This window comes from Eremomyces bilateralis (assembly GCF_010015585.1).
Source record: "Eremomyces bilateralis CBS 781.70 unplaced genomic scaffold P152scaffold_7, whole genome shotgun sequence".
In the NCBI taxonomy this organism is placed as follows: domain Eukaryota; kingdom Fungi; phylum Ascomycota; class Dothideomycetes; order Eremomycetales; family Eremomycetaceae; genus Eremomyces; species Eremomyces bilateralis.
The window spans coordinates 392,827-413,411 of record NW_022985073.1 but is presented as its reverse complement, the minus strand read 5'-3'; the positions used below and the strand labels follow the sequence as shown (position 1 = coordinate 413,411).

At 53.0% G+C, this 20,585-nt stretch overlaps 6 protein-coding genes across 6 annotated transcripts; 2 read left to right on the top strand and 4 right to left on the bottom strand.

The window, feature by feature from the left end:
• Positions 1-409: 409 nt before the first annotated feature.
• On the bottom strand, positions 410-4,414 carry P152DRAFT_457622 (Arginase/deacetylase). Its single transcript, XM_033679269.1, has one exon. It carries the CDS (start codon positions 4,306-4,308, stop codon positions 763-765), a length of 3,546 nt encoding a protein of 1,181 aa, XP_033534885.1. The 5' UTR covers positions 4,309-4,414; the 3' UTR covers positions 410-762.
• Positions 4,415-5,010: 596 nt separating this feature from the next.
• On the top strand, positions 5,011-5,354 carry P152DRAFT_434157 (uncharacterized protein; the record flags this gene model as incomplete). The annotated part of the gene is made up of 2 exons (XM_033677479.1): positions 5,011-5,274; positions 5,337-5,354. Coding segments are annotated over 2 exons (282 nt in total), but the record flags the coding sequence as incomplete, so codon positions are not given.
• Positions 5,355-8,796: 3,442 nt separating this feature from the next.
• On the bottom strand, positions 8,797-9,880 carry P152DRAFT_395037 (uncharacterized protein; the record flags this gene model as incomplete). The annotated part of the gene is made up of 3 exons (XM_033676282.1): positions 8,797-9,045; positions 9,105-9,581; positions 9,635-9,880. The coding sequence occupies 3 exons, from the start codon at positions 9,878-9,880 to the stop codon at positions 8,797-8,799; spliced, it is 972 nt and encodes a 323-aa protein (XP_033534883.1).
• Positions 9,881-13,635: 3,755 nt separating this feature from the next.
• P152DRAFT_311159 (queuine tRNA-ribosyltransferase) lies at positions 13,636-15,583 on the bottom strand. Its single transcript, XM_033675157.1, has 9 exons — positions 15,408-15,583; positions 15,191-15,348; positions 15,046-15,128; positions 14,984-14,993; positions 14,847-14,930; positions 14,477-14,797; positions 14,361-14,418; positions 14,231-14,308; positions 13,636-14,177 (listed from the first exon to the last, which is right to left on the bottom strand). The coding sequence occupies exons 1-9, from the start codon at positions 15,462-15,464 to the stop codon at positions 13,803-13,805; spliced, it is 1,224 nt and encodes a 407-aa protein (XP_033534882.1). The 5' UTR covers positions 15,465-15,583; the 3' UTR covers positions 13,636-13,802.
• Positions 15,584-16,236: 653 nt separating this feature from the next.
• Positions 16,237-17,455, bottom strand: P152DRAFT_448570 (GDP-mannose transporter; the record flags this gene model as incomplete). Its single annotated transcript, XM_033678068.1, has 4 exons — positions 16,237-16,679; positions 16,739-17,122; positions 17,179-17,266; positions 17,318-17,455. 4 exons carry the CDS (start codon positions 17,453-17,455, stop codon positions 16,237-16,239), a joined length of 1,053 nt encoding a protein of 350 aa, XP_033534881.1.
• Positions 17,456-18,215: 760 nt separating this feature from the next.
• On the top strand, positions 18,216-20,529 carry P152DRAFT_457610 (centromere/microtubule-binding protein cbf5). Its single transcript, XM_033679268.1, has 4 exons — positions 18,216-18,523; positions 18,579-19,367; positions 19,420-19,646; positions 19,738-20,529. Exons 1-4 carry the CDS (start codon positions 18,418-18,420, stop codon positions 20,083-20,085), a joined length of 1,470 nt encoding a protein of 489 aa, XP_033534880.1. The 5' UTR covers positions 18,216-18,417; the 3' UTR covers positions 20,086-20,529.
• The last annotated feature ends 56 nt before the right edge of the window (positions 20,530-20,585 follow it).

The following is a 20,585-nucleotide window of genomic DNA, read 5'->3' as shown; positions in this document are numbered from 1 at the left end:
AAGCCCAATGGGTTAGAGAGACGGACATGCTTGCCCTGGAAGCCATTCAACGTTATGTTGGTTGTATGGAGTGATGGGCGACGTTTCCGAAACTTTCGCAATGGGGAGAATATTCTCCAGGATCTGTAAGCCTTCTGGATCTTTGTTTATGGATATGATACTGATACGACATAGCAACATTGTCTACGACCTCTTGCGGATCATGCTTCACCACCTCAAAGATCCGAATTAAGAACACTGGGAAGAGATGGATTTTTTTTTCTTTCAGAGCATCGTTCAGCCACCTGAGGAGGCAGTCGAGGTAGAGGTCGAGCAAGGTAGAAGACGGAGACGGGGTGGCGGAGGTGGAAGTGCGAGGGCAGACGGGCGGAGAGGACCAAAAGGATTGTTAGTAGATTGTATACAAAGAACTCGTTCAATTAGAATTGGAATCACTCCAGGCTGTAGTTTGAATAGAAGTATAGATTACATTGAGCTTCAGGGGTATCACACTTTCAGACCTGTTGACACCAATAACGAAACAGAGCAACCTCAACATCAGATTGGGTATAACACCAGAGGTAAAATCCCAATGGTCCGCTCCCACGTTCGCACCATTCCATCCATATAACCGATCCATGTTCGAGCCAAGGAAATCGTACAAATGAAACACAGAAACTCGCAAACATTAGCCCCTAGCGACAAGCGTTATGCAGTGATCATGTCCTCCTCCATTACAACCCCGTCACCTCCACACCATGGGTTCCGGTCGTTCGCATCCCACTACTCGCTTCCCTTCCCCTCGCTATCCCGACTCTTTGCCGCTCCGATATCCCCATTTACCGGCTGCCACTGCAACCCCATCGGAAACCGCGGTGGACCTCCTCTAGGCGACCCCGCATCATCTCCCTTCGGAGACGTCACGCTATTCGTGGGCGTTGACGAGGGGGGGAACGAGTTATGGAACTCAAATGCCGGTGGACTAGTACCAGGTCGTTGTTCGGGTATTGTGGCGACTGCAGGCTGTCCATTGTGCACGGACGCAGGTGGCGACCCGGCGTGGGTCTCGGGGATGAGGGAGGACGGATAGATGGAGGCGGGAGGGGATGGTTGAGCAGCAGGAGGCGTGATGTGCGATGCGCGGGCAACTTGCGCGCCGTTACTGCGCGAGATGACGGACTGGGCGCTAAGCTCCGCGGAGCCGACGTGAGGAGGGACGGACTCGGCGGGACCGGGATTAAATTGCTTCACTAGCTGAGCGACTGCGGGGGGATGCAAAGCCGAAGCCTGCGCAGGAGCAGCAATAGGAGTAGGAACAGGGGGTACCTGGCTTTCTGGAATCGCTGGTCGAGGCACACCAGCGGAGGTATTTCCAACCGCTGCAGGCTTCGCTTCCTTCGTAGCCGCGCCACGCTTCGTCACCGGACCAACCTTCGTCGTCCGCGGCGCAGCGGGTTTGCGAGGCGCAGGTTTGGTGGTCGTTCGTTTCTTCTCCGCGGCTTCTTTCACCTTCTGCTGTTCCCGCACCGCGTATTCCTCTGGCGTGGGCATCTTGATGCGGATGCGTTGGACGCCGGTAGTCAGGGCGTCGACGTCTGCGTCGGTTGACGAGGCGGTGGTGGATTTGTTTTGTGATGCTGCCTGGGTTGCGGATTTGGTGGATGGGGCGTAGCCAGATGGTACTCGAGGAACGGGGGGCGCGGAGGGATTTCTTGACTTGGTAGCATCCGGCTTCGTACCCGAGGCAACACGGGTTTTCTTGACTTGTAGATTTGCAGGCGGAGGCTTGACTGGTCGAGTGGCCGTGCTGGCTACGGATGGTGCCACCGTGCTGGTCGAGCTCATCGTCGACGCGGTGCTGAGTCGTCTCGAACTCCTCGTGGCGGCCGGTGCGGGGACCTCGTCGGTGGGAAGCGGGAAGTCACCCATCGTCTTGCGCCTGTCTGTCCGCGATACTGAGCGCACGGAGGCAGTCTCGTCATCCGAGAGAGGTTCTACATACTTCGGCGCTCTGGTCCGTCGCTCGCGAAGTTGACGGGTCGGCGGAGCAGTGTCAGCTGGGAGGCTAGTCGTCGAATGCCGCTCTTTCTTTACACGCACTTCGGCGAGCTCTTCAGGTTGGCAGCTCTTGGTCTGGCGATCAGTGGGGACGAGCAGCTTGCAAAGTTCGTGAGCGGCGGTTGCCCAGTCTACTTCCGGTGGAGGTGGAGATGGTGGGCGGGACGGGCTAGCGGACATTGGTCGGTAGGTGCTGGACGCACTTCGTCGGACGCGCTCAGGGTCGATGACCTTGGCGGTGAAAGACTGCGTGGGGGTCTGGTAGGTTGGGTGCGGGCCGGATTTCGGTTTCTTGGATGGCGCTGGTGGTGCTGGGTAGACAAGAGTCTCGAGCGTGGTGAGCGCGGACGGATGCCACCAAGCACTGTCGTATACAGGCACTGGAGCCGGAGTCGGTAGCTCGTGACCGTCCGACATGTTCAACATACCCATGCGCCTGCCCATCTCGAAACCAAGACCATTCTCCGTCTCCTCTTGCTTAAATATCGGCGTGTCATTGTCACAAAGTCCGCTGAGATGGCTCAGAACGCCGCTAGTGAGCGCCCGATCACTGTATCCTCCTTCCAGTACACTGATAACTCGCCCATCAACACCAAGTCCCTCTTCTTTCGACATCTGGACGACATCGCGGGTAAATCGAGCGTAGAACTCGGTCGGTACGTTGACCTTGTGCCTCTGCATTCCCTCGCTTTCCCACTCACTCGCATCAAACCCGGCAGACAAGAAGATCGCTCCGAGCGGCTTCGGTTGGTTCTTCTCCGTGTTCAATTTCGTCGTGTGCGCGCGGAGGAACGCCCGAGCCTTCTCAATCAGGACGAGGTAGCGACTTTCATACAAGTCCCAGAAGTCCCTCTCGGTCTTCCAAGGCTGCAAATGCACGTTCCATATATTCTGGTTATGCGCATTCTCAATACACAGACTCGCATTCTGCACCTTCTCCTGGTCGCCGTATTCGCATGGGTAGGAATTGATGTCGTGCAAGCTAAAGTATCCGATGGTGTTCTTCTTCGCATTCGGCGTGTTCTTCGGGAGCCTTAGCGTCTTCGCGTTGTGATTCCAAGTGACCGCCTGAGAGCCATCGCCGTGGTGTAGGTCGAAATCGATGATCGCCGCGTGGGTCAGTCCGTGCGTTTGTGCCGCATACTGGATCCCCACATGGACATTGTTGAGCCAACAGAAGCCGGATGGGTAGTCTGCCGAACAGTGATGGCCCGGTGGTCGGACACATACGAAGGCATTTGAAGCCCCTTTACCCCCCTTCGTGGAAGCGAAAACCGCGTCGATACCATCACAGACGCCACCGAGCGCCCCTTGGAAAGCGTTGAGGGATTCCGAGCAGAGATATAAATCGCCTTCGTGAAACTTCTCTTTGGTAGGCTGCCCAGGCAAGCTCGCCGTCCTGCTCAGCTCCTTCCCGGTTGACACGAGTTTCTGGCCCGCGTCGCCACACATGGTCTTCAATTCGTCCATCCATTTGGCGCCGTGGACTGCGACCACCGAGGGGGAATTTAGAGGGAGAGCTCTGGCCGTCTTGTGGATTCGGAAGGGGAGGTTCGATGATGGAGATCGGGCGGGATGGGGAGCGTGGAGCCCTCCTGCATGTCGTTCGCCCAGCCTGACATACGCAGTTGTGATCCCTAGTATACCGGCATGTATCCGCTCCGGACGCTCCACGATCATCGACAGGCTCGCCTTGCTCGTCTTTGGTCGCGAAAATCGGTGTCCATAACAATCGTCGTGCAGAATCACCACCGTCTTTCCTTCTTGCCCCTCCCCATGAAGCGCCAGCTCCCTCTGAAAGTGTCCCGCAGCCACCGAGGCCGCGGTGAGTGGTGTCGCCTCTTCCATCGGAGGCAGGGGGAAGCGCCGGTCCATAGTCGGAGAAGGAAGTGGATTGATTGACGATCTTCTCGACAGGGACTTTCGCGGAGTCAACGACGGATCATGTGCGCGCAACGACGACGAGGACGCTCGCCTGGATAATTCCTGGTTGCGGCTCCGGTCGCTGGTCAAGTTGCTCGACATACGGCGTAGAGGGCTAGGGGGCATTCTCGTGGTAGAAGGGGAGCGAGAGGCGCCGTTTTGGTCACGTCGAGGGGATCGGGGTTGGAATGCTGAGGCGGGCGACGTCGGCTGTCCATCGCAGTTGATAGATAGTTGATTTAAAGAATCGACCAGTCGCGCGCTGCTGTCCGAGATGGTTTCGGGTGGTTGCTGGTGTCGCGGTTCATTGAATTGGCGAACGTCTTGGTCGGGAGGACGGGGCTCCATGGTTGTGATGCAAGGAGGGAACGTTGGATGCCTAGAATGGGTTCTCTTTGCAATTCTCAAAAACAAGCTAAACCACAGTAGCTTTCCGTTGTCTTACACATGCGAATACAACAACGTAAAGTTATGATGCAGATGTTTCTCCCAAAACTTGTGATGGCATCGCGCAGAAACGCGTCGTAGACGCAGCCAATGAGAAGCGTCGCCGTTGTTTAGGGGGGAATGATGGAAAGTGAGCCGAAAACAAATCGATGCTAAGGAGCCGCTATTAAGACAAGATCTAACCGTATTGAGCACTTTGATATTATGTAGACCCCCTCCCTATGTTATGGGTTGAAACCCTTGGTTGGCTCAGGCTGAGAGCCTAAGCCTGATTAGGTTAAGGATAAATCAGAGTCCAACCTCTCCGATGTAAACAAGAAAGCTTCCCTTTCTTGTTCTCTTCTTTAGCTTAATCTAGAATATCTTTGGCTACGTGTATGTTGTGTGCATCCAGCTACCGTGCCGTAACACCCTACGCGATGGAACACCCGCCGTGCTGGAACGAATTCGAGGTACGGAAGTCCCCTTCAAAAGTTCTTGCCCACGCTAAATACGCCACTTTCTTGGCAGTCCCACAATACCAGCCGAGGAATCCTAAGTACATCGAATCTGTCCTTCATCGCTCCTATTTTGAATCTTATGAAGTCTCTCTCACGTTACGAAATGCCTTCAAATACTGACATCGCAACACGGGCGCTTATTGTTACTCTTAAGTCACCTATTGGGGGAAAAACAACAGCTGAAATCGCTGAAAAAACGGGTCTTCCAAAGCGTACAATTAATGCTATTTATGCCCGTGCAATTGAGCGGGGATTTGACCCTAATCATCTGCCTCTGCATATTAGAGACGAATGGCTAGAAGATGCACCCCGTCCCGGCCGGCCCCAAAAACAGACGGAGGAGCTATCGAATACCGTTCTTACCAAAGTGCGTCAGGATCGATATGGAAGGGAGAAGACTTGCGCTGATATCGCGGGCGAGCTTTGTAGAGGCGGTTGGATTGTCTCCGAGTCTACCATCTGGAGAGTGCTCAAGAAAGCCGGCTTCAACAAGACGAAGCCGACGAGGAAGCCTGGATTGACGAAGAAGATGAAAGCTGAATGGTTGAAGTTTGCGAAAGAGCACGAGCATTGGACACTGGAAGATTGGAAAAACGTTATTTGGAGTGACGAGACAGCTATCGTATTACTCCACCGGAGAGGTAGTTATCGAGTATGGAGGACGAAAGACGAAGCGCTTGCAAAGACCTGTATCCGGGAGCGTTGGAAAGGATATACAGAATTTATGTTCTGGGCCTGCTTTACGTATGATAAGAAAGGCCCTTGCCATTGCTGGATGCCGGAAACGAAACAGGAGAAAATCGACGCGGAAAAGGTATTAGAAGAGATGAACGACTTGCTTGAACCTATTCGTCGAGACCAGTGGGAACTTGAGACCGGTATGAGGAGGATGGGACTCCGGAATCCCTCTGGCAGAAAGCCAATCTGGAAATGGACGCAGAAGACAGGGAAACTAGTTCGACGGAAAGGAGAAGGAATCGACTGGTATCGATATCAGACAAAGATATTAATTCCGAAGCTATTTCCTTTCGTAGAGGAATGTCAGAAGGATCGGCCAGACACGATTGTTCAAGAGGATAAAGCTCCGTCGCACGCCCATCATGCACAGCAACGAGTATACGATTTGTACGGAGTACAGCGACTTCTTTGGTGCGGGAATTCCCTAGATCTAAATGCTATCGAGCCATGTTGGCCATACATGAAGAGAGCGACGACAAGAAAAGGTGCTCCAAAGAATAGGCATGAAGCCATTAAAGCCTGGGAAGCTTGCTGGGAAGGACTCCCGCAGGAGAAGGTACAGGCTTGGATTGAGCGGATTCCACGACATATTCAACAGATAATTGAGCTAGAAGGAGGGAACGAGTATAAGGAAGGGAGAGACCATACGAGAAAGGACTGAGATAACGCGAATGGGGAGGACTTAGCCATTAGTACATGTATCCTAATTAGGAATGGTTTTATTACGGGGTCTTGGCGTGGGCAAGAACTTTTGAAGGGGTCCTCCGTACTTTGACCTCATACCCACTCAGAGGCTCTATGCATATCGTAATTCTTATAGAAGCCTGTAGAAACCTTATCCCATACACGGTCCATCTGGTTCATTCCTTTTTAGCGCCGGGAGGGGCTTGGTGGCGCCAAGTTAGCGTACTAATAGACTCCAATCACAACGCGGTACGAAAATTACAGCTTTTGCGCCTTTTTGCCCGCGGCTGGGGGGCAAAATCTCAAAAGCGGGGGGGGAAAATCTCACCAGCCAAACCTCACCAGCCCCGAAGAAATATATATAAATTACTGAAATTCAACCACCCTAGTGCCAGTGGATACAAACGGCGTCCGGCGACCGGCGTCCTACCCGGGAACTGTTTCGAGATCCACTCCCATGACTTTCCCTCTACTCTGTACGCCCGCAAGCGCTCATCCTCCAAAGGCTCCCAGCGCCGATTCCTTCGCCCATGTACGCCCTGATCGATGTAATTATCGTCGTCGATACCATAGTCACTGACGCTACTATCGTTCCCGCCGACGCTACCGTCATCTTCCGAGTCAGGAAATCGGGCCACTGGAATGGCGGCCCCCGAGGCAGCACTCCTTCGCCAGTTTGGCGTGGTCTCGCGCTGCGTGGTGGCGCCGACATTGATGCAAGGTCTGCACAGGAAACCGGTCAGCAGCCATTGGCCTTCTAAGAGCGGTTTGAGCGTCATGTCTTGTACTTTCGTTGTATGGCCTAGGATTCTCTCGAGAAGCGTGAGTAACGTGCCGCAAGAAATCGCCTTGGTGCTGCTATCGATCTTGATCGTAGCTGCTAGGAAAGTGTCCCCCGCCGTTGGACGAAGAGAAGTGTCGGTTATATTGTGCCGGGCCATGGCAAAAGGTACGCTCTCGTGACTGTACCAAGGGCCTCGATCGTCGCCTCTGGCTGCTGAGGAGTCGGGATGCGGGCTACTCAAGCAGCGTGGAATCCGCTGATCCCGTGCGAGCGTGGGTATGTTCCTCCCAGCATCCGACTGGAACGGTCGACCTCTGAGCTGGATCTTGCCTCGATTCCTTCGCGCCAGTGGCGGTCTCGGCGACGTTGTTCTATAGTTGTTATCCACGGCATGCTCTTCGTCTGTGTCACCGCCACAGCCACGACCATAATGAGCAGTGTCTCCTAGCTGGCTATGCTCGCGAATCGGATCGTTGGTCTCGCGTCGCTAGTACGCTCTTATTACACGGGGAGACGAGGCCGGTCGTAGGCCAGTGCTGGTCAGCCCACGGTTGCTAGAGCGGTCGCGGTTTATGTGCTCGCTTCGCGCACTTCCTTTATTATCCGCTGCGCCGCTCTTATCGCCGTCTTGGGGAGATGTCTCGGCATCGGCAGAGCCCGGTCGTTCCTTCCCTACACGATGATATATGGGTGGAGTCTCGCGCCGCCCTGAACAGTCAAGCCCAGCATCGTGGACAGCGGCGACGGACTAGCGCCGGGCGCAGCACCGAGATCGGTGGATGGGGTAGTGCAGGAGGAGGAACGGTTCCGCTTCCTTTGTTCAAGGGACGACAGATTGATTTCAAGGTCGTGGTTTTCATCGGCGATGCCATCCGTTTGCTCTGTACAAACCTGTTAGTCCGGGTCATGCCTATTCTAGAGCGCAGCAAGGCCATAATTACCTGAAGGTTGCTGGTTGCTAGATTCGGCCGCTTCGGTAGATTGAACGATGCTCTCAAATAGCAGTCGCGTATGGTCCGCTACTGAAAGGTCGTCGTCCATAGCACCGTAGTCGGCTCCCATTTTCGTTAGAGTAGGGCGAAGCACTGGAAGGGATATGCGGACTCCATGGACATTTGAGATGGTGCCATCCCTAAAACCATTTCCTCTCCCAGAAGCGATTTGTCTATCGCTTCGAATGAACTCCCAATCCAGTCTTCTTCCATTTCATCCGCTTGTGAGCTGCGCTTCTGAGGGAATAGAACGTCCACCTCTCTGTTAATAAAACAAATTGAGCCAGCACTATGATGCGAGGACGATATGACGCATTGGTGGAGTTTACGATATACTTTGCGATGTTTTGTTTCAACGGGTAGCATGCATACGGTTAACGGTAATGCCATCTAGTCTCTACTTATTCCGTCATTTCTTACTTCACATCCATTGTTAGGCATGCCAAACTATGGAAATTAGGCCAATGTAGCCAAATGCTCAAGGCAGAGCGCTGATAGTTAAGAGAATCTTGGCTCTAGAGATCGGTTGATGGGTTGTTCGTCAGCACATTGGGGCGATGGAAATTTGAATCAAAGCCTTCATGGTGTGAGTTTCCTTCCTGGTACACTTTTTTTTTGAGAAAGACTAACTTAGGTAGTTACAGGAATCGTTCAAAACCCTAGCTCCGGCCCCTGACTCTTCGCGTTGAGTTTAAATAGGTGTAACCTGGATACTTTGCAAGTTCTTCTCCTCTACGTCCCACCCTGCTTGTTGGGCAGAGCCGCTAGTGAACCATTGCGCTGCTTCTTGATCACCTTTCAGTAACCACTTCAACCAGTTGCCGCCCGCAACCCCGACTTTGCCAGCGTCCTTATCCATAAAGGTTGACATATGGCCAACAGGGAGGTTGCCTTTCCATGATGGAATATTGCTGGGCAGATTTTGAAAATCACGTTCGCCCTAATAATAGATTAGCATCGACTGACTGCGAGCTGCGGATATAGGGCCGAAAAACGTACGTTTTCATAGGCGATATCGTCTGGACCACCAAGGAAATAGAAGACGGGCTGCTGCAGTTGAGCGATCGTTTGTTGTGATGCTGAGTCTGTGAATTCTCCAGAGTTAAAAATCCCAATAGCCGAAACGCGAGGATCGGGGGCGACATCGTATGCCTCGAGACCACCGCAGCTCTGTCCCGCAGCAGCAATTCGGCTCGCATCAATATTGGCGTATTTCCCGTTACCGGCGTTCTGAGTAACAAACTCGATCGATTGGAGTAACATGTCCGAAGTAGTCTGGCCGGAGCCGCCTGGACTGCCATTGGCAATAACCAGGAAGCCGTGGGAAGCCCATTCGGTTAGAGCCCCTTGGAACCCGGTACCGTCGGCCATACAACCTCCATTTCCCCAAACGAGAACAGGCAGCTTCAGATCTGCGGGAATCTCGTTTGGAAGATAGATGGTGTGTTTAGGTAGACCTGGGTCCGTTGAGAAATTCTAAAATGATCAGTTCATGTTTGTTTTCCGTGGCTTGCTGGAGGGACACTCACCGCTGGATACGGGCCACTGCCACCAGTGCTAGGTTCTCCCAAAGAAGCGAATCCGCCGGAACCGCCCAAAAGACCGCCCAACAGATTGCCCAACAACCCACCGAGTCCGCCGCCGCCGCCACCGCCCAACAACCCACCAAGTCCTCCGCCACTGGAGCCGCCTGATCCACCACCAAGCCCACCAAACTGAGGGGCAGCCTCAGTGGCGACGGCCAAAAGACTGAGAAGGAGTGTTACTGACTGCATTTTGAAAGGATAGACGAAGTGAAATAACGGAACCGTGAGCTGTAGTAGCCTAAGAGGTTTGTTGAGGAGACTATAGAAATAGAGGAAGCATGATTCTGATTCGGAAGGTCATTTTATATCCGATTTGATTCCGGAATAATAACCAGATCACACGAGTCCATCTTGGCTAGACCAACGACCTTAATATTGCGTTAATTTCAGCTAAAGGTCTTAGCAACGTCGTCGCGTTTTCGGTATAGCAATTCGATGTGGAGAAGCTGTGCTTGGTGATCCTACGTCAACTTTGTTGGAACCCAAATTGTAAGCCAAGCGATCAGAATATAGTACCAAAGAGGTTAGTCCGCGAGCGAACTAGATCTTAGGCGATCAGAGAAACCGTGTTTAGTTGTGGAGAACGTGGCAAGGGAGTCGAGAGACTCAGGTGCAGAAGCAAGAGCATTGAATTTAAGGAAGATAGGGCATATCTTACCGAGATTTACCCTAATGTTCCCGAATATAACTTTAATATATCCCGTAAGGTTTAGTGGATGATCATGTTCGCTTGACAGCAGTCATCCTTGGACCTGGGGACAGGTGTGAAACCCGGGCTCACAATTGACCGCATGTACGGAGGAATTTCGGGTAAGTTTCAACCTCATCATAGGGCTAAACCCAAACGGAAACCAGGAGCAACCACGAAAGTTGCTATCTATGCCGAAGTTTATCCGTACCTGCAGCCAACTACATACGCAGAAAACTCCCTAGATTGATGTTCTAACAATATCGTGACAAATATTTAATAATAATATTTCAATTTAACGTGCTATCCGGGTCCCGTCAGGGTTAGGGCTGGACACGAATAAGGAATTTGGCTATTCGTATTCGACTTTTCCTCTTGAACGATTATTCGTATTCGACTAAGTTTTGAGACGCTTTATTCGTATTATTCGCGAATATTCGTAAATAATGCCAAGACTTATTCGGCAAAAGCCGAGCCAATGAATGAATGCCCAGCAGTCGCGACTTTTGTTTACCCGAACACGATCTGGAGGATTTGAGCTCTAAGAGATACAAAACATATCAATAGCGTCGAATTGATCACTCCTGAGTCCTGACGATTCAGCAAGCCAAGTGACCCCAGCTCAAAGCTCTCTGTCGACCATCTCTCCGATGCGAGATACATGGAAATAGCTTCAGAGATAGACGAATAATTACGAATAATTACGAATAATTACGAATAATGTGACACGGTCTGGATGCGCAAGGTCTGCGATTACCAAGTTCCATTAATCTAAACTGAAGAGAGAGAGAGAGAGAGAAGAAATCTCCCGGCACCTTTGTGCGCGAGATAGCGACTCTCCTCTCCAATGCCCTACTGCTGTGTTACCATGTTTGTTTGCTTCTCTGATATAATCCACCAGCCACGTCTTCAGCCACAACCAAGGGAACAGGCCGCAGGCCTGGGACCATAACATCTGTGTTGATTATCGAGGGATCATCGAGATGACAAGCAAGGACCGTTACCCTTTACCTTTGATTAAAGAGACTTTGAGCCAAGTTAGCCAAGCAAAATGGTTCACGAAACTTGATGTCATCGCTGCGTTTAACAAGATTCGGATAGCCCATGGAGACGAATGGAAAACAGCCTTTCGGACCCGCTACGGCTTGTTTGAATGGCTAGTTACACCATTCGGTTTAGCAAACGCACCCAGCACGTTTCAACGGATGGATCGCTCGCAGAGCATAAGCAATAAGTCCGTCAAGTCCTTCAACTTCTACGAGATGCAGGGCTACAGATCGACATTTCGAAGTGCGAGTTCTTCGTGAAACGAATCAAGTACTTGGGTTTTATCATCGAAGCAGAAAAAGGTATCTCTATGGACCCTGAGAAGGTCTCAGCGATCATGAACTGGGCTCCGCCTACTACCCTCCGGGGTCTTCGGGGGTTCTTGGGTTTTGCCAACTTTTACAGAGGTTTTATAAAGGATTACTCCGAGTTAGCACTAGCCCTAAACGCCCTAACCAAGAAGTCAAAGCAAGAAACGCCATTCGAGATGGACGAAGGAGCTACACGAAGTTTCGAGCTCCTGAAGGAGGCCTTTACGAAAGCACCGCTGCTGAAGATGTGGGAGGATGGCAAAGAAACCATTCTTGATTGCGATTGTTCCGGCTGGGCCCTTGGCGGCGCAGTCTATCAGTAAGATGACCAAGGGATGCTGCGACCTGTGGGGTTCTCTTCTCGGAAGCTTACCCCAGCAGAGTGTAACTGTGGATCGTTTTGGCGTGTCAGTCAATCACGGAAACAATAGGACACCTGTTCAGAGGCAGTGAGATGCTTCTATTCGGTCAGAAGTACATAGTTTACCTTGACGGGTATATATACCCAGGCTTATGTAATCTTATGTAATCTACAAGGTGTGGTGACTAAGTAATAGCCGCGGATTTCCGACATGCATGTTTAGAAGTGGCTGATGAGCGCAATTTATATAATATTATGAGGATTACAATATGTGTGGGGCCTCTGAGTAGGGTTGACGTCAAAGTACATCGATTTCGTTCCGGCACAGCGGGTGTTCCATCACGCAGAGGAGGAGGTAACAGGTGACATTTGCTGTCTATACACTGACAGGACAAAAGTCTGTGCATGGTCGTCAACCACGTGATTTCACCACCACCACCACCCCCATCGTGAGATACGCTCAAAACCGCAGAGGAAGCGATCAGTGTATGCTTTTTTGATTGCCTAATTAGTACTAGCCTAGTATTTCGTATGCCAGCCCTTTGCCTTGATCACCGCTTGTAAACGTCGCGGAATTGAGTCAATCAGTGCCCGGATCTTCTCCTGAGGGATCGCCCACCACGCCTCCTTTAACGCCTTATTCATTACCTCCCGTGTCTCATCTGATGCCCCCATTCGCATTAGTTCAGGGTGGAGCTTCTTGACCATCGTTTTCAGCACATGCCACATGTGTTCTATAGGGTTGAGGTCCGGAGAATTGGCTGGCCAATCGATGACCCGGATGCCGTGAATCTCCAGCCATTCCTGGGTGATTTTGGCCGTGTGGATCTTTGCGTTATCCTGGATAACAACATCCCCGGGTTCGTACGTAGGGAGCAGCCCCTCCTCTAACGCAGCGATGTAAGATTTCGCGGAATAGCCCTGTCTTAGAGAGTCTTCGTCGCGGTCCATGATCACCAGCTCCGACCTCCCTTCACGCGAGATTGAGCCCCAAATCATCTGCGAAATCGCCTTGCTAGGGGTCTTAGGCTCGACCATCTTTGGGTCGTATGCCTCGTGATATAGGCGCCATACCCAAACCTGTTTTTCGCCGGCCCCTTTCTCATAAGAGCACTCGTCTGTAGAGTGGGTCCTTGAGAAGTTGAATCTCACAAATTCGCGGGCGAATTGGAGCCGGTCTTTGACGTGATGAGGCCTAAGATGGGGCCTCTCCTTCGCTCGCCACTTCGTAAGGTGATATTTCTTAAGGGTTCGGTAGATAGTCCTCTTCGAGATCCGGAGGTATTCGACGCTTTCGAGGAGCTCTGTATACTCTATCTTTGGGAATCTACGTGCAATTTTGACGATATGTCGTTCGTCAGACCGCGATAGTTTTCGGGGGGTCCCCTTACGGGGTAAGGATGCAGTGACGTGGTGGTGGTTCCATCGATTGATGGTATTGTATACGGTGCGAACAACGACATTATGCTCCTCCGCAACCTCCGCCTTAGTTCTACCGTCCGCAACGGCCTGTAAAATCGCAGCTCTTTGACGTTCGCTTAATTCGCGATTTCTCTGTCGATTACCACTAATTTCTTGCCCAAACGACCTCATTTTGATGATAATATTGATGGTTGAAGATTGGTGGTTGTTCAGCTTGTTTTGATTTTGGTGTGGGGCATGCACAGACTTTTGTCCTAGTACTTTAATATCCAATGGCCAAGACTAATCCGCCAGCAAATCCACTCCTACCCTCCTCAACGCTGTCACCGCCCATGACGGCGTCATCGTCCGATCCGGATACAACTTCCCAAAGAACCCCTTCACAAACTGCGGATACCGATCCGCGATGATTGCCTCCCGCGCCGACCGCATCAGGGCGAGCAGATAATGCACATTGTGTATGCTTAGAAGGTGTGCGCCGGCCGTCTCCTTACCCGCGAGATGGTAGATGTACGCCCGCGAGATGCCCAGGCCGCCGGCGGACTTCGGGCGGCAGGAGATGCAGGTGCAGCCTTCTTCGATAGGGGAGAAGTCGTTGGCGTAGTTGCCGTGTTTGAGGTTCAGGGTGCCGGAGGAGGTGGCGGCATTGCCCCAGCGCTTTGGGATCCAAGTCAGCAGTGGGATTGGATGGGGCGTAGATAGACACTTACGGCCGTCCGGGTTGGCCAGACGCAGTCGAACATGTCGGCTCCAAGTGCCACGGAAACAACCAGATCTTCTGGGTAACCCTACGCCATGTCAGAGGAATCATATAACCTGCGGTTGTTAGGCGCCACTCACCACTCCCATAACATATCGTGGCTTCATCTCCGGCAACAAGCCCGTGCACGTATCAACCCTAAACCAACCAGTCAGCCTCCACAGTCCACACCAACTCCCCCTCAGTTCCCACTCACACTCTACAATACGAATCTTTCTCCTCCCCGCCACTCAAACCCCCAATCGCAATCCCCGGCGTATCCCTCGCCACCATCTCCCGACAGCACTCCCGCCGCAGCTCCAGATTCAACCCCCCTTGAATAATGCAGAACAGACTCTGCCGTTCGGGGTATTTATGCGCCGCGATGCACCGGTCTAGCCAGCGTACGGAGCGGTGCATCGCCTCTTCCATGCGCGCGAGGTCCGGCGAGGTGGTCGCAATCACGTCGTCGAGTTGCATCATGATGTCGGAGCCGATGGAGTTTTGGAGGGAGATGGAGTGCTCGGGGGTGAGGAGCCTGGGGGTGGTTAGTGTGTGGGCTGGAGGTTATGAGGGGGGAGAGGTACATTGGGGAGCCATCGTGCGGACTGAGGAAGCGGACGCCTTCTTCGGTGACTTTGGCGAGTTCGAGGAGGGAGACCATTTGGAAACTGGGCAGAGAGGTTAATGCCTGATAGAGGTTGACGGGGAGAGGTCGCTATACCCTCCGCTATCTGCACCATTTTCAGTAATCTGATCATCCACGCGAATCCATGGAATCCTCACCTGTAAGAATATTATGCGGCCATGATTGGAACTTATGCGCGCCCCCGACGGCGTCAAGAACCGCCTGTCCGGGTTTGAGTCCGCTACGTAACCCGTTAGCATCGTGTATCCTTCAACCGTAGATGAGACAGAATATCGAACTTACAGATGATACGTATTATTCAAGCACAGTCGACATCCCGTCCCCTCCAGCTGCTCAGGGGTGACTCCCTTGAGCGTCGCCTGGGTCCCCACCGGCATGAAAACGGGGAGCTGGACGGGTCCATGGGGCAACGTGAGGAGCGATGCGCGCGCTTTGGTGACCTGGACATATGTTAATTGATATTCTTGAATTCAGATTAGGGATTTAGGGAGATTCATACCGAACATTTGGCGATCAGCTCGAAGGTGAGGGCGGATGGCATGGGATTTGGAGCCATGGTGATGGATGGAGAGGGCTTTTCGCGCCCAACGCTGAACGCAACGATCGCCTGGTAGGTTACAATGCAGGGATTATTGCATTTTATATCTGATAAAGATTATTCGTTCACGAAGCTTTCATTAATTCAACGTTCATGTTGCTGGGAAAGAAATATTTTCCAAATGGCGATGCATGTCACGTGCTCATCTTCTCCTGCGAGTCATTTTTATGTCGAGAAGAATAGTCGACTTCTGATGCAAATGTGCTTCCGGACATGTTCAGGCTGTATCATATATAATGAATAGCCTGGAGGGGCTTAAGATAGGGTTCGAATATACGATCCGGAGTGTTTTCAAGGTCAATGGAGGCATCAGAAAGATCTCGACATCCAAGATTAGAACCTATACACTCGATTCATCACCGCTCCAACATATCTCAAAAGGTAATATAATATACACATTGGAATGTCCATAACTCCATCAAGAGCCAGCCTTCCAAGCCCGGAATTTTTGCACGCGTACCAAAGCCAACGCAGAGCAACCGATCACGGAAGCCCATTACAAACTGTCTATTCGAGAATCAAGGAGACCATGGCCCGGAATAGGTCATATGCCTCCGATAGACGCAACCCACGGCAGGTGTGGTTCGCGGTCGCTGATAGACCAGCGGAACCGCACCGCCTCCCGTTTTCGAATACCCGGTTGATCGTCCAAAATGCCGTCCGTCGCATTTCCGACCATGCGGTGCGGAACGACGTCCAACCCTCCACATCCCACTCCCCGTTCTTCTCCTCATCCTTTCAGGCCCTCGCTCATGCTCTTCGCGCTCGCGCTCTGCATGTTCGGCCGCGTCAACGGTAACACGGTATCCCGCTTCGCGTTCTGCAGCACCTTCGCCCACGCATACACGATCCCGGAGACGAAGCCGATAGCGATGGCGCTGACGCTGCCGAAGGTGACGGGGGCGTCGAAGAAGACGAGGCCGCTGACGGCGATGGGCAGCTTGTTGAGGGCGCCGACCATGGAGTATGTGGTGGAGGTGGTGACGCGCACGCACCAGGCGGAGGTGTAGGAGATAAAGAGGGAGGAGAGGCCGGAGAAGACCATGGCGGTGAGGATGGGGATGCGGTGAGAAGGGGGGAAGTTACGCGCGATGTTGTGGGCGGACCAGTCTTCGAGGAAGAGGGTGCAGACGGCGAGGACGGGGATGGTGAGGAGGTTGTTGTAGTACATGGCTTGAAGGAGTTAGTATGTTGTTCGGGAAGGGGGTTAGAAAGAGATTAGGAGGGCATACTGTCAAAGTCCTTGAAGTTCGTCAACTTGATCCGCTTGCGCATTCCCAGGACGTAGGTCGCGGTGCAGAAACAGTTCAGCATCATCCAGATATAACCCGCGTTCAATGTGCTGATGGCGTCGTTGGTTCGCTCGCTCGCGGTGCCGTATGATGCCATCGCGTGTTGGATATCCGCCCATGCGGCGACGACGGAGCTGACCACCATCAGACCGAACGATAGCAATGCCATGCCGGTGACTGAGCCGCCGAACCAGAGAACCTCGCCATAGGCAATGAGGATGATGGTTAAGTTCTTGAAGATCGTGTAGACGGGGATGGAGAGGAATTGCAGCGCCTTTGTGCTTGTGTAGATCATGCCGATGAGGAGGAGAGATATGGGGAACCCTATAATCGATGGTCATCAGCGTATTCGCGTGCGACTTGACGCGAGGACAACTCACATTTCTTCGCCTCGCCCGAATTGAAGTCGCGAAAGTTGATCCATCCGGCTGATTTACATGTCTGGATGGCCAGGACACATATGATTGACTGCAACGCGTCAGCACATCGAATGTCACGATCCCACCCTAATGTACGAACCTGCGTGGCCAGCAGCAAGAAATTTAAATTGAAATCCAAACCCGATAGAACATATTTATTCGTCACGGTCATCAAAATCGACGAAGCGCAGTACGATATGACCGGCAATATCGGGCTACTCGACAAATCCTTCGACATGGTGGAGATAGTGGTGGCTTCGTCGTCGGAGGGGAAGGTCAACGGTCGGCTGCTGGAGGAGGAAGCGGACGAAAGAGGGCGCGATCGAAGGTTGTCCTGACTGCGAACCTGAAGGGGGATCTCGACGATGTGCTTCTCATCGGCCATTCACGCGGAGAAGAGGACAGCGTAAAGGCGAAAGTCCTTTGCCGCAGGCTGGTTCGGGCGGTCGGGCGGTCGGGGGGTAACAGGGAAATTTGGACAAGTAAGGGGTTTCAATACGGTACGCCGGTGCTTCGTGATTGAGACTCCAGGGTTCCACTGTCACTCAGTCCAGGATCAAGGATACTACTACCTGCTAGGAACAAATTGCTAGCACCAACTTAAAGAAGAATGAATGTGTGTGAATTGCGAATGCAGAGCAGTGAGATACATGTGATATTGGAATTGATATGGTAGTTGATATGGCAGTTGATATGGTGGTTAAGAAGTGCTTAATAACATGAACTGCTTATGACCGCCTTAGAGAGGCAAAACTGTCAGATTCTGTTCTCCTTTCCTCCGGGCTCTTGCTGCTGTGGCCAGTGATACGTGGAGACTGTTATTGCCATGTAGATGTCATGTCGTCAGCCACATCTTTCCGATCTTTCTGCCTTAGATATTGAGGCTACAAGGCAGAGTGGTACCGCCACTGTCAGCCACTGTCAGCCACTGTCATGCACCGCCACATAAAATGAGGAAGGCATGGCTCGTGCGCCTTCCCTGCAGCTTGAGCCTTGAGCTTTTCCATATCGAAAATTTCGGCTTCAAAAGTTCGGATTTGACAGCCACCTCCATATCACTCCCCAGAGGCTCGCGTATCCGGTCCACTCCCATTCATCCCATTCCTCAATACCATATAATATATTGGTATTGATAGGGAACATCGCTCCGGTTTATCCCTTCAATTGGCACCTCGCCAAATCATTTTAACCACAGGCAAGATGACGAGCGTCGAAATGAAGCCCGAATATACGATCAAGCCGGAGAGCTCGGTGCAGGAGATTCCCGGCTCGGAATACCCATTGCTTCTCAAAGACTGGGACAAGCGTAGGCCATTCCCCCGACGCACACGACAAAATTGGAAACTAACCCTCCCTTCCAGTTCTGGTCCGCACCGCCCACTACACCCCCATCCCTGCCGGCAGCGAGCCCGAAAACCGCGACCTCAAATCCTACGTCAGTTCCGGTGTCATCAACCTCGACAAGCCCGCCAACCCGTCCAGCCACGAAGTCGTCGCCTGGGTGAAGCGCATGCTTCGCGTCGAGAAGACGGGCCACAGCGGCACCCTCGACCCCAAGGTCACCGGCTGCCTGATCGTCTGCATCGACCGTGCCACCCGCCTCGTGAAGGCCCAACAGGGAGCCGGAAAGGAGTACGTGTGCGTCGTGCGCTTCCATGCGCCGGTGCCGGGGGGTGAGAAGTCCGTGGCGCGCGCTCTGGAGACGCTGAGCGGTGCGCTGTTCCAACGGCCGCCCGTCATCTCGGCCGTGAAGCGCCAGTTGCGCGTGCGGACGATCTACGAGACGAAGCTGTATGAGTACGATGAGCAGAGGCATCTGGGCGTGTTCTGGGTGAGCTGCGAGGCCGGGACGTATATCCGAACGCTGTGTGTGCATTTGGGTGTATTGCTGGGCGTTGGTGGGCATATGCAGGAGCTGAGGAGAGTGCGCAGCGGTGCGATGCACGAGGAGAAGGGATTGGTCACGATGCACGACGTGCTGGATGCGCAGTGGGCGTATGACAACAAGCGAGACGAGGCGCTGCTGCGTACCGTCATCCAACCGCTTGAGTCCCTCTTGACGACCTACAAGCGCATTGTCGTCAAGGACACCTCGATCAACGCCATCACCTACGGTGCGAAGGTCATGATGCCGGGTCTTTTGCGATACCGTACGTTTATTCCCCCTTTCCGACATTCTGCACAATGCTAACATGACCGCAGAGGCTGGAATCAAACAGTTCGAGGAAATCATCGTCATCTCCACCAAGGGCGAAGCCATCGCCCTCGCTATCGCCATGATGTCCACCGCCGACCTCGGCAGCTGCGACCACGGCGTCGTCGCGAAGGTTAAGCGCGTCATCATGGAGCGGGATCTGTACCCCAAGCGATGGGGGTTGGGACCGATCTCGATGGAGAAGAAGAAGATGAAGGCCGCTGGCAAATTAGATGTACGTGTTAATCCCCCTCCTCTTGCCATCCTCGTTCATCCATCCCTACTCCCCGCTCCGAGAAGAGCGTTCCAAACTAACGAGCATCTAGAAATTCGGCCGCGCCAACGACGACACCCCAGCCACCTGGAAAAAGAGCTACACCGACTACTCCAACACCGGCCCCAGCGCTGCCGCTGCTGCCGCCACCGGCCGCATTGAGGAGATCAAAGACGACGCCCCCGCCGCCGCCGCCGCGAAGCCGCAGGAGCTGAAGTACGACGAGGAGCCGGCCGCGCAGGCCACCCCGGGGAAGGAAGAGAAGGCCGACAGCAAGAAGCGGAAGCACGACGACGGCGAGACGGCGGAGGAGCGCGCGGAGCGGAAGCGGAGGAAGGCGGAGAAGAAGGCGAAGAAGGAGAAGAAGCGGGAGTCGATGGGTGGAGCGTCGTCGGAGTAGAGATTCCTGTTTAAAGCAAAAACAAACCGGTCGCCTGGGGTTTGCTGAGTCGTCGTTCGTTGGTTGCCTTGGAAGGCGGTCGGCTTTACATCGTCGTCCCGTGGCTGGGAGAAAAGCTTGGGGGATCAATGGGACACCGGCGATCTGGCGCACTCGATGTTGGGTGGGTCTTTTGCGTTTTTTCGTGACGCCGTTCAGTTTTTGTACGGTTACGCGACGGGGCGTTTCTGGATCTCTTGCAGTGGGGGGAGCTCTGCGTTTTGTAGAGTTCGATGAAAACCGTTCACATTCCACCAGTTCACATTCAATAGTGATCTCTCTCATGCGACATTATCGGTGCTCTTTGCGCACTCGTTTCCCATGTTTTAGTGGAGGGAACATCCCAACTCCGTGCTTAGTCAATCAGTCAATCTACTGTAGTGATTCCCAGCCACGAATCGCCGAGCCAAAGAAAAACGCCATACAACGCAATGCTTTGCCATCCTAGAAACTCATCCGGT

What these genes read in the sequence shown, in the direction of transcription:
- P152DRAFT_457622 (XM_033679269.1), bottom strand. Translation starts at nt 4,308, where the DNA reads ATGGAGCCCCGTCCTCCCGACCAAGACGTTCGCCAATTCAATGAACCG.
- P152DRAFT_311159 (XM_033675157.1), bottom strand. Translation starts at nt 15,464, where the DNA reads ATGGCTCCAAATCCCATGCCATCCGCCCTCACCTTCGAGCTGATCGCC. An exon ending in CCGCACGATGGCTCCCCAAT is followed by an intron (nt 14,798 to 14,846) that starts GTACCTCTCCCC and finishes AACCACCCCCAG; the next exon opens with GCTCCTCACCCCCGAGCACT. An exon ending in AAAGATTCGTATTGTAGAGT is followed by an intron (nt 14,419 to 14,476) that starts GTGAGTGGGAAC and finishes TGGTTGGTTTAG; the next exon opens with GGTTGATACGTGCACGGGCT.
- P152DRAFT_457610 (XM_033679268.1), top strand. Translation starts at nt 18,418, where the DNA reads ATGACGAGCGTCGAAATGAAGCCCGAATATACGATCAAGCCGGAGAGC. An exon ending in TCTCAAAGACTGGGACAAGC is followed by an intron (nt 18,524 to 18,578) that starts GTAGGCCATTCC and finishes CCTCCCTTCCAG; the next exon opens with TTCTGGTCCGCACCGCCCAC. An exon ending in AGGCCGCTGGCAAATTAGAT is followed by an intron (nt 19,647 to 19,737) that starts GTACGTGTTAAT and finishes ACGAGCATCTAG; the next exon opens with AAATTCGGCCGCGCCAACGA.